This window comes from Hemiscyllium ocellatum, chromosome 33 (assembly GCF_020745735.1).
Source record: "Hemiscyllium ocellatum isolate sHemOce1 chromosome 33, sHemOce1.pat.X.cur, whole genome shotgun sequence".
NCBI classification, from domain to species: Eukaryota; Metazoa; Chordata; class Chondrichthyes; order Orectolobiformes; family Hemiscylliidae; genus Hemiscyllium; species Hemiscyllium ocellatum.
In genome coordinates this window covers 1,639,330-1,651,741 of record NC_083433.1, presented here as the reverse complement: position 1 = coordinate 1,651,741, position 12,412 = coordinate 1,639,330, and the positions used below count along the sequence as shown (strand labels likewise).

Here is a 12,412-nt window from a genome sequence, read left to right as displayed (position 1 = left end):
TATCCACATTTCAGATTATCTGGACAAGATTGCAAGGTCCCAATGCTTGGATAAACTATATCATCTGGCATTCGATTATCTGAACGAAATACTCGCCCCCCACCCGCCCGTCCGTGTCATTCGGATAATCAAGGTTCCTCTGTATTTAGGCTAGATTCCCCAACCAGCAACAGTAGTTTTTGTCCACCACATCCCTTAATATCTTGAAAGCTTTAATCAAATTGTCCCTAATTATTCTCAATGTCTGGATATACAACCCTAGTCTTGTGCAACCTCTTTTTTAAACAATTTAATCCATAGCATTCAGGCATCATTCCAATAAATCTCCACTAAACTCGAAGGCCAAAATATCTTTCCATGTTTACGGTAATACAAAGTGTGCTTAAATCAAACCTTTTTATGACTCTACTCTTTTGTACTGTGGTCCTCGAGATATGAAGGCTAATATTCCATTAGACTTCTTCATCATTTTTTGTAACTGTCAATAACCCAGGCACAAATGTTAGCCAACCCTCCTCTCCTACTCAGAGCATACCCTCCAACTTCTTCCAAAGTTCATGTGGAATGAAGTGCAAAACTCCGAGACAATGATGCTCATCATGTTGCAAGGTGAAATTACTATACTTTCTAACTAGCGACTTCATTCCACCTTACTTGAGAATATTATGGCTAATCTGATTGGCCCCTACTTTCCTATACTGAGTGTCTTGTCAATCAAGGATCTGTCTAATTTAAACTGAAAATATTCAATGACCACCTCTATGGGTACTTAGAGAACAGAATTCCACAGACCAATAACTTTCAGAGAAAAAAAAACTTCCCAATTTAAATGTTCCTTGTTCAGCTGAACGTAGTCTTCAAAAAAATGGATGTCTTCAAAAAAATGGATGTCTGAAAGCAGGATCCTCATTCTGGGTCTACGCCTATTGTATATGGAGGAGATACCAATTGGATACCTATTGTATGTGGAGGAGATACCAATTGGATACCTATTGTATGTGGAGGAGATACCAATTGGATACCTATTGTATGTGGAGGAGATACCAATTGGATACCTATTGTATGTGGAGGAGATACCAATTGGATACCTATTGTATGTGGAGGAGATACCAATTGGATACCTATTGTATATGGAGGAGATACCAATTGGATACCTATTGTATATGGAGGAGATACCAATTGGATACCTATTGTATGTGGAGGAGATACCAATTGGATACCTATTGTATGTGGAGGAGATACCAATTGGATACCTATTGTATGTGGAGGAGATACCAATTGGATACCTATTGTATATGGAGGAGATACCAATTGGATACCTATTGTATATGGAGGAGATACCAATTGGATACCTATTGTATATGGAGGAGATACCAATTGGATACCTATTGTATATGGAGGAGATACCAATTGGATACCTATTGTATATGGAGGAGATACCAATTGGATACCTATTACATATGGAGGAGATACCAATTGCTGTCAAACATATTTCTTATTGTTCCCTGGATTTGCTCACATTGGCAATCATCTACCTGCAGTCTTGAAACAACTGAAGTGTACGCATTCCTTTAAGGCATTTGGAAAAGCATTTTTAGAAGCCATACTACCATTGGATTTAAATATTAATAATTTTGTCAATGAGATTTGGAAAACAAATCATCCAGAGTACAAACTAAAGCAAGCATAGGAACATGAAGCTTCTCAGTCCCACAAGCCTGCTCCCTCATTAAGGTAGATCACAGCTGATTTATCCTTAGTCCACTTAGTAATTTTTGCTCTTTATGCCTTCAATATTCTTACCTAACAAAATTTGCATGTCCATTTTGAATTTTTCAATTTTCTTCATCCTTGATGTCATGTGATAGAATTCCAGATTTTTTATCATCTTCTATCCAATAAAATACTTTCTTCCATCATCGGGAACAATTCTGCTCTGCTGTATCCTATTCAATGCCCATATTTAATGGGCACTCTTGTGCCAGCTCAGGCCTTCAACATTGCTCCCCAAATTTGGTCATGTAGAGGATATGAAAACAAGCTCAGGTCAAGGTCCTCACTGCCTGATGGGCAATCCATCTTTGCCATTTGTTTCTTTTTTTTTATTAACGATACTGTCTGTGCTCCTTCAAAATGTAGAAGGCTGTTGAGGTGCAGTGGTGGTGTCCCCACCTCTGAGCTAGAAGATCTGGGTTCAAGTCCCACCTACTCCAAAAGTGTGTCATAACATGATTAGAAAATATTCTAAATTAGAAAACTGTCTGCGATTTAGGTGCATATTGAATTTTCTCATTTTAATTTTTCAATAAAGATGGGTAGCACTCTTACGAGCATTATCATGCAACCCTTTGGAAATGAGTTTACAAACCAGGGAATAATTTGCACCATGTAAAAGTTCTTGTACTGCATAGATGAACTCTTTTTCACGTGAGTAAAGTGGACATTTCATTGTCCTCTGCCCAAAATAGGCACGCTTTGTAGTATAACAATACACATATATGGACAAGTTGCTTCAGAAGTTTATACTGGATGTGTGTATAATGAGCAGTCATGAAACAGGACTTTCATTCCTTTAAGTGAAGCTGACCAGATAACTCAAGTAATTTAATCTCTTACACATTGCATATCCACTCAAGAGACTGACAAGTTATAATGCACAGCTAGCCATCACATCCTATTTATAGCATACACAAGTTTGTTTATATAAAAAGGTCACTTGCTCTGTAGCATTCACTTAAACGCATACCACAAAGTGAACAAGACTAATTTAAAGCTATTTATTGTACTGATGTCTGCAAAGAAGTGAAGAAAAGGATTGAGAGTGAATCAAATAAAAAGGGGACATTTATCTAGAAGCATTGTTAAATCCTGTTCAACAAGTGGGTCACTAAATTATGGCTGTATATTCAATCCCCAAGATGAGGCACCTCTTAACTTGGTTGTTACTCACCTGTTGATGCCTTATGAAGCTCCCTACATTAACCATTGAACACCTGGTGCCAGGTTCAGCTCTTTGGTGGCTTATGAAAGAAATTAAGGCTTTTGCAGGCAGCATGTTATTAGTTCAGACAAGCAGTAGTTTACAAAAAAAGCTATTCATGCATGCACAGATTCAGAATGTTTCCATTCTATACATTATAAACATGGACAGGGCCCTCTTGTGGTGCAGAGGTAGTGTCCCTATCCATGAACCAGGAGACCCAGGCTCAAGTCCCATCTGTTCCAAAGGAGTAAAATAACATCTCTGAACAGATTGATTAGAGAAATCGATTGAATAGATTTTTTTTAAAAATTATAAACGTACAGTAATGCAGTTAGGTCATTCACCTACAAACTCAGATAATGTAAAGGCTACAAAAGAATGCCAAATTAAGGTTGCCAAATAGTTCCTGGAATAGTCCAAGAGTCTCCTGAAATAGAGGGCTGGGTTCCCAAGCACTGCACCAGACAATCTGGGATAAAGGATATTGCATTCTTCATTTGCATTCTTGCACTTCCACATATCAAAGGCCAAGAGATACAGTAATTAAATCTCTTGAATCCTTGTTCATATCTTAACATAAATAATTCTACAATTCTGAGACATAATGATTGGTGTTCCTACTCAGAGCACATTGCTAGGCTATTGTCCATCCATTTTAACGAGGTGAGCACCACAGAAATGGCTCCTCACATACTGACTGTGAATTTACTTATCTTAACAGCCACTCTGGTGACAAGAGAATAAGTAGATAGTTCAAAGTATACATTTAAAAGAGATCTCAACTAAGTTTTAAATGACTTAAGAAAATTATACATTCTAAAAAAAGGATTTTAAATTATACAGAAAATCTAAACTTATTCCTGGGAAAATCAGTAGCCAGTTTGGAAAGGTAAGATTCTTCTTAGCACTGTTAAGTCTAAATTATAAAGAGAACGATTTTTCCTGAGCAGCCTTCTAATGCCAGTGGTCGTTTCAGTGAAAGGTAGCTGTAGTGCAGAAAACACCCACCTTTGGAAGCACAGCTCCATTGAAATTTGACAATTTTTCCACCTTTACAAGTCAGTACATTAATCTTGTCACTTTTACTTTAACAATAACCAAAACAAATGTTAACTATTGCACTTGCTGCTGAATCAATCTGGTTCGAAACAAGAGAATTTTTTCAGCCTCACTAGCAGAAATCTGACCAATCAGGATTCACCTGCAATAATCGGTTTGCAGTTTAAGTGCTTTGATGAGCACTTAGCTGAAGTAGTAGCCAAGAATGTTAATCCTGCTCTAACAACAAGCAGCGCATTGAAATTGCAGAGCATGAACAACTAACAGCAGCTTTCCCTATTATGAAAGGTAATTTAGATATCTCAGGTAATAGACCCTGAGTGTTCACTAAGACAAAAGTGACTTCCTAAAGATATCTTTCTAGCATTTTTTTGCTTTATCACAAGCATTAACTCTCATGCTACCAACATCTGAGGCAAAATCAGAAGCAAAGACTAAATATACACAGGGACCATGTAGCTATTTGAGTTAAATTTTATGATTGCTGCAACAAGGTTTCTAAAGTGCAGGCAAATATCGTATGATCAAATGTCAAGTGACTGAAAATCATATGATTGGATATCCAGGAATGTTAGACATTCCTAATCAAGGAATCACATGCTTATTTTTGTATTTTCCGCACAAGCTGCTCCAAACAACCTCAAAATTCATTATATTGGCAACTAGCTGCATGAACCTTCACCACCTTATGGAGGTTTTAGAACTGCATTCTTCTATAGCAGTTCAAAACATTGCATATAATATTTAGGTAAGAAGTGCTTCAAGAGATGCAGATGCAAATGGTTCTTTGTAATCTCTTAACTTTAATCTTTATTTAAACAAGGTTAAAGAGGCTTCCGTGGAAACAGGCTGGGCAGAGTTAATCATAGATTAGTACGATGAAACATTCCAGTTCCTTCCTAATGGGATTAAGCTCAACTGGCTGGTCAATAAGCAGGCAGATTACAGGAAGCTGCTTCTGCCACTTACAATTCCACACTCAGTTGGCTCCAAGCTGATGCTCATTTTTCTGATCCGCTCCATTTTTTCCCCTCTCTCTTAATAGAACAGATCTAAGTAACAGCAGCACAACTTTGGCAATGACGCAGCAATCGAAAAAAGTGGTGTTATTAGTGGCAAAGGAACAGCAAAGGTGGTGGTTTTTGAGCGGGAAACAATGGGCACAAATGCCATCTACATTTCATTCAAGTTAGATTCAGTATTTAGACTGTTTCTCAGCAGCCAACAACATTATTTTAAAAGAACAGTGCCAGCTTACATAAAGCCTTCTCCAGGGGTCAGTCACTTATACTGTGCTTTTATCAGACAAAATCATCAGAAGCTGACCAATTCCTGGTGTAAAGTCAAGAAAGTCCATTGCACAACATCACCACACTGGATTTAACATTTTGTCAATACCATGAGCAGAGGCTGAAGGCACAAAATCCTGACCTTATTTCATTAGCACCCTGTCTTGCCTCACTGTCACAGCAAATGAATATCAGAAAAACAGAAGGACCTATGGGTCAAAACTTCAGGTAGGGCTCTCTTCCAGAATATTTAATGTGGCCTGCTGTATTCTGGGAAGACCCAGATGCTTCCTGACCAGCTGTGCTTTACCAGGGGCACACTTTTTGACTTTGATGCCAGGTATGGAGGGACTGTCATATGAGGAGAGGTTGAGTAGATTGGGCTTGAACTCGTTGGAATATGGAAGAATGAGACACATCTACCCTGTCAAGTCACCTAATATGTAGAAAGGATGCTCTCCCTTGTGGACGTGTCTAGGACTAGAGAGCATAACCTCAGCAGAAGTGTATTCTGGGTATTCTAGGGCGGCACGGTGGCACAGTGGATAGCACTGCTGCCTCACAGCGCCAGAGACCCGGGTTCAATTCCCGCCTCAGGCGACTGTGTGTGTGGAGTTTGCACATTCTCCCCATGTCTGCGTGGGTTTCCTCCTGGTGCTCTGGTTTCCTCCCACAATCCAAAAATGTGCAGGTTAGGTGAATTGGCCATGCAAAATTGCCCGTAATGTTAGGTGAGGGGGTAAATGTAGGAGTATGGGTCTGGGTGGGATACGCTTCGGTGGTTCGGTGTGGACTTGTTGGGCCGAAGGACCTGTTTCCATACTGCAAGTAATCTAATTTAATCTAATCTAACCAAATTCATAATCAGGTAACCACTTCACAGAGATTGATTATTCAGTACAAAAGCATGATCTGCAGCTTCCGAGTTCGGATGGAAAACCATTAACCTGAAACAGGAATGCTGGCTCCGCCTCATGAATATTGCCAGACCTACTGAATTTTACTTGCCGAATATATTTTGCAGAATGAAAGTAAGTTCTGGAGAATTGAGCCCCTTTCATTCAGACACAATAAGCTTCAAGGCATTTATAACACCATTAGAAGTAGACTCCTCAGCCCACTCAGCCACTCATGAGACCAGAGCTAATCTGATTACCCCCAACTCCACCTTTCTGTCTTTCCCCATGACCCAGGTTACCAATTGAATAGGTCCATTTTAGCCTTGGATATACCTAATACTTCCAATGTGGAAATATCAAATATTAGGAGACACAGGTTCAAGGAGAGGGGGGCAAATTTAAAAGGAGATGTGTGAGACCAGCTCTTTTTTAAAAAGAAACAGAGGGTAATAGGTGCCTGGAAAGCATTCCTGGGGAGGTGGTAGAAGCAAATACAATAGCAATGTTTAAGAGGCATTTATACAGACACATAGACAGGAAATAAAGCAATGCAGATCACTGACAGACAGATGGCATTAGTCTAGAAGGCATCATGGTTGGCACAGACATGATCAGCCAAAGAGCCTGTTGCTGGATTGTACTGTTCTATTTTCTACGTTCTTATTGACTCAGTCTCAGCAGCTCTCTATGGTAAAGAATTCCAAAGATTCAAGACCCTCTAAAAGAAGAAATTCATCCTTACCTCCATTTTAAATGTGCAACACTTCTGCTGAGGTTATGCTCTCTAGTCCTAGACACGTCCACAAGGGAGAGCATCCTTTCTACATATTAGGTGACTTGACAGGGTAGATGTGCCTCTCATTCTTCCATATTCCAACGAGTTCAAGCCCAATCTACTCAACCTCTCCTCATATGACAGTCCCTCCATACCTGGCATCAAAGTCAAAAAGTGTGCCCCTGGTAAAGCACAGCTGGTCAGGAAGCATCCAAGGAGCAGGAGAGTCGACGTTTCGAGCATAAACTCTTCATTCCTGGTGTAGAGCTTATTCCTGAAATGTCAACTCTCCTGCTCCATGGATGCTGTCTGACTGGCTGTGCATTTCCAGCACCACACTTTCACTCTGACCTCCAGCATCTGCAGTCCTCAGTTTTTCCCATACCTGGTATCAGTCGAGTGAACCTTCTCTGGAAGTATACATCAATACGTTTTTCTTTCGATTAGGCACTCAAAACTGTTCACAGTAATCCACTTGCAGTCTTACAAGTGCTTTTGTACAGTATTATCAAAACCTTCTTATTTTTTATTATTCTAACCCTTTGAAAACGGCTAACTTTCCATTTGCCTTCCCTATTACCTGCTGAACTTGGATGCTAGCTTTTTGGAGGCTTCCCAAATCCCTCTGTTCCAGAGCTTTCCAGAGTGCATTCTCTCATATTCTCCCCCACTACATTCCTGGCATATCTGCCAACACTTAACGTACATCCCTCTGCAGAGTCAGCACACCATCCTCAGCACTTGCCTTCCCAACATTTTTTTTTGTCATCTGCAATTTTGGCTACAGTATACGTAATCATGTTATAGCCAACACAGATTTTATAAGTTTGCACTTTAGAAACAGTGTCACCAATTCATCAATCGGGTTACAGCAAACTCTCATTAAAAAAACACACATTAAAGTAGAACAACCCATACTCTTTAGATGCTGCCTGATGTGCTGAGTAGTTTTAGTGTTTTTATTTTCATCTTTCAGATTTTGTTTTTGTTTTAGAGGGTTCAAACGTAATCACTCACATGAAAACATTTGTTACAACACACTTTGTACCAAAGCTTCAAAAGTTTGTAAAGACTGTAGCAACGTATATTTCAATTAGCCTAAAATTCAGGTACAGCAATTTGTGGAGTTTGCTTACCAAAGACAATCCCTTCCTAACCTCCATATTGGAAGCTAACTAGAAAGACCAGTTTCCATTTCAACTCAAGCTATTTTAGATGAAGACAAAAATATTTCATTTGCCCTAGTCACAACACAGCACCTGTTCACAGATGTCACAGTACAGCAGGGAAGCAGGGATAAGAATCAGAGTTGAATTCTCTCTTTCATTAGACTACTGCAATTACAGTACCCAAACCAAAATCTGATAACATGGACTAAAATTTGAGCCAAGGATCTTCCGGTTCTATATTTGCATCCAATAAGCGGCCGTGGTTATAATATTAGAATCTAAAAACTATTCTGTGTAAAAATAATGAAGCGATACCTCAGGCAATACTCATGTTTGCCAAAGTGGCATGTTGCAACAGTGCACAGGCTGCTCAACACTAATATTCAAGCCTTATTTCATAAATACTTCTGGCCCCATTTTACAAGTGTGAACGTGATTATTCTTTAACTTTGAGTGAAAGAATCCTTACAAGTGGTTTCCAAACACAAAAATTATTTAGTTCCGAAGGTTTTGAAATATATTTAGGATGAGCAAATAATTTTTCTATTCACATATACTTGTCTTTTTGCACACATAAACCTGGTCTCTGAAAAAGTAAATGAATAAAACTCTTTCCACTGACAGAAGGAAAATACTCTTGAACAGACTTTTTTTTTGTAAATCAGATCAAGTTCTGAGAGTTTTGTGATGTAACCAACTTAAATAATAAGTACTTGTTGGAATGCAAGGCACACCTTGCTGGTGAAAATCTCTTTCCAATCAATTCATCTGTTTAATAAAATTGCTGTGAGTAACTGAACTAACTCCTTCAGATTAAGCAAGAGTGCCACAGTAAATTGATATCCTTCCATTTTTAACTCACTTTTATTCAATCAAGATCTCATCATTCCTTTAGGTAGAAAAAGTGTGGAGCAAACACACCGATTGAAAATCCCAATCGTATGCTCACAGCTTGGAAGTTCCAGTTGCAGACCCTGCAACCAATGGGTCAAGTAAAGTGACCATCAAATTTTTCAAACTCGTGTCTGAGAGTTATCTTTTTATTGCTGAGCTCTCTCTTAAAGACTCTCAAATCTTCTTCTGGGGAGGGAAGAAAAGCATTGGGCATCTGCTAGTTTATCCTAAATTGGAGGGATCACTTCACCCTTGTTTTTGCCAATCTTTTTTGTCGAGTAAAGCTGGAACCAGAATTTCTAATTCAGTACTGAACACAACATAAATTTCAAAATAACACTAACCATAAAATGCAGTACGTATAACAAAATGAATTAGCACAGTCCAGTGAGCACTTTGACAAGGCAGCGGGACCACATGTCTGTGAATACAAGTCCCCAGGTGTCCTGGCTCCTGAGCACAGCTGTGGTGTACAGCGAAGGCAGCAGTGCGCAGAGGTAAAGTGCTTCCCCAACAGAGAGGGAGAAATCCGCAGTGTCTCCCTGAGCCACTCCTGCTGAACAAACTAATGAGATAATCAAAAAGGAAAAACTAAAAACATTGAAAAGGCTAGATATTCTCATTTCCAAACACCATCCTCACCCCCCCCACCCAACACTACCTACAAGTAACATTTCTGTCATGACATACAACAAAGTTTTCACAAAAAAACATGCAAAACACATTCAAAAGCAAAATATTGCATGCTGTAGAGCTGAAAACAAAGCAGAAAATGCTGGAAAGACTCAGCAGACCTGGTAGTATCTGTGAAGGGACAGTGTTAATGGATCACATCTGTGATCTTTCATGTTGTGGAAAAAATCTCAAACAGCACATTTATGGATAATAATTCTGCACCAGAAATCTCTACAATTCTGAGTTTTTGCAACAGCTGTGCTATATACAAAAAAAATCAAAGGAACACACCAAATGATGCATAATTTCTATGATCATATGCTATTTATGACACTCCCATATCTGTTGTCATTTGAATCACTGATATTATTGTACTCATAGTCAGCATCACTGCCTAAGCCACAAACACTCACTGAAACCTATCATACCTTCACCATAAACTGCTTCAAACTTTGAGGAACCTTTCAGACCATAAACAAACTTACCCAAAGGTACATCATTTGCATTTTGAATGAATTCACACTCAATTATGGCAACCACAAAGTCATCTAACTATACGCACACATGAAAGAAGGTCGGTTGAAAGGATTACTCTCGTTTCCTGCCTCGTTTTTAGGTACAACCCTCTCTCCCTTGCAGCTTCCACCCTACCTGTGCTGCTGAGCAACAGTTCAGCCTGAAGGGAATTTCTGACTGGCACAACAGCAGCTCACACAACCTGTGCGCGCTTTTTGTTGGAGAGAAGCGAAGTTGGGTGGGGCTGAGAACCTGAGTTAAATCAACTATTCCAGTGATGACTTTTTAAAATTCGTAGTTGGCTTTTTTTTTTACTTTTTCCCCCTGCCCCCGCCTCTTTATTTTCCTTAAGATTGCAATCTAATTCCTTAGACACAGAATGCCCTTCAAAGATTAATCTCAGTGGTTTCCTTCATGTTATAAGCAGAGGATCTGAAGTCGGTCAGCACTAACCATTATAGCATCTGGTGCTGAAGTCAACTTTGCTGCTATCAACTTTACTGGGAACAACTACATCAATACAGATCAGAAATCAAACACTGGGCTTCAGGTCTTTGGTTTAAGTTGAAAGTCACCATATTAACTATCATCTGGGAGATTAGATGAATTGGCCATTGGTGTCTAGGGATGTGCAGTTTAGGTGAATTAGCCATGGGAAATGCAGGGTTACAGGGGAGGGAGGTGGGTCTGGGTGGGATGCTTTTCAGAGGGTTGGTGTAAACACAATTGGCCAAATGGCCTGCTTCCACACTGTGGAATTCTACTGATTCTATTATCTATTGTCCGCTAAAAGGAGATTCTCCTGGTCAATCCAGGAAATGGGGAAGGTAATGGAAACAAAATAAAAGACAGCAACAAATCTGCACATTTGTTGCTTAAGTGGAATTTATTTTCCAGCTCTGCATCTTTCAAGAACTTTAAAGATAGCAAGAATTAGAATTGAGCTTTACATTCCACATCACAAACAGTATATTCAACTTCCATTTTCTCCACAATGACAGGTCTGTCTTTAAATCATGCCCACAGCTGGAATTTCCACTTCTGCTTCCCATCTGTTTCTTTTAAAGTGCCAACAATATTGTCTGCATTCAAGAAATGCGTACGTTTGTATAAATGCTGGATTAGAGTGTCTATTACAAGGACACAAAATAAAATAATTCTGATGTATGGATGAACAACGTGCAGTGTCATCAATTAAGGAGAATCCAAAGGGTTTTCACAAATACATTAAGGACAAAAGGGTAACTAGGGAGAGAATAGGGCCCCTCAAAGATCAGCAAGGCGGCCTTTGTGTGGAGCTGCAGAAAATGGGGGAGATACTAAATGAGCACTTTGTATCAGTATTTACTGTGGAAAAGGATATGAATGATATAGAATGTAGGGAAATAGATGGTGACACCTTGCAAAATGTCCATATTACAGAGGAAGAAGTGCTGGATGTCTTGAAACGCATAAAGGTGAATAAGTCCCCAGGCCCTGACCAGGTGTACCCTAGAACTCTGTGGGAAGGTAGAGAAGTGATTGCTGGGCCTCTTACTGAAATATTTGTATCATCGATAGTCACAGGTGAGATGCCAAAAGACTGGACGTTGGCAAATGTGGTGCCACTATTTAAGAAGGGCAGTAAGACAAGCCAGGGAACTATAGACCGGTGAGCCTGACGGTTGGTAGTGGGCAGGTTGTTGGAGGTAATCCTGAGGGTGTACATGTAATTTGGAAAGTCAAAGACTGATTAGGGATAGTCAACATGGCTTTGTGCATGGGAAATCATGTCTCACAAACTTAATTGAGTTTTTTGAAGAACTAACAAAGAGGATTGATGAGGGCAGAGCAGTAGATGTGATCTATATGGACTTCAGTAAGGCGTTCGACAAGATTCCCCATGGGAGACTGATTAGCAAGGTTAGATCTCATGGAATACAGGGAGAACTAGCCATTTGGATACAGAACTGACTCAAAGGTAGAAGAGAGGTTGGTGGTGGAGGTTGTTTTCAGACTGGAGGCCTGTGACCAGTGGAGTGCCACAAGGATCGGTGCTGGGTCCTCTACTTTTTGTCACTTACATAAATGATTTGGATGCGAGCATAAGAGGTACAGTTAGTAAGTTTGCAGACGACATCAAAATTGGAGGTGTAGTGGACATCAAAGAGGGT

General features: G+C 39.6%; 1 protein-coding gene across 6 annotated transcripts in view; it reads right to left on the bottom strand.

Moving 5' to 3' along the window:
* The window catches only part of LOC132831360 (RNA binding protein fox-1 homolog 2-like), a 335,115-nt gene that overhangs the window by 173,853 nt on the left and 148,850 nt on the right, over nt 1-12,412 (bottom strand). Inside the window, exon 1 of one of the 6 annotated variants that reach the window (XM_060849460.1) lies at nt 10,229-10,320. The exons of the other annotated variants lie outside the window; for them this stretch is intronic. Within the exon in view, the coding sequence (XP_060705443.1) occupies nt 10,229-10,249 (21 nt within the window). The 5' untranslated portion in view covers nt 10,250-10,320. Of the gene's footprint in view, nt 1-10,228; nt 10,321-12,412 lie in introns of those variants that run through there. 6 annotated transcript variants of the gene reach the window in all.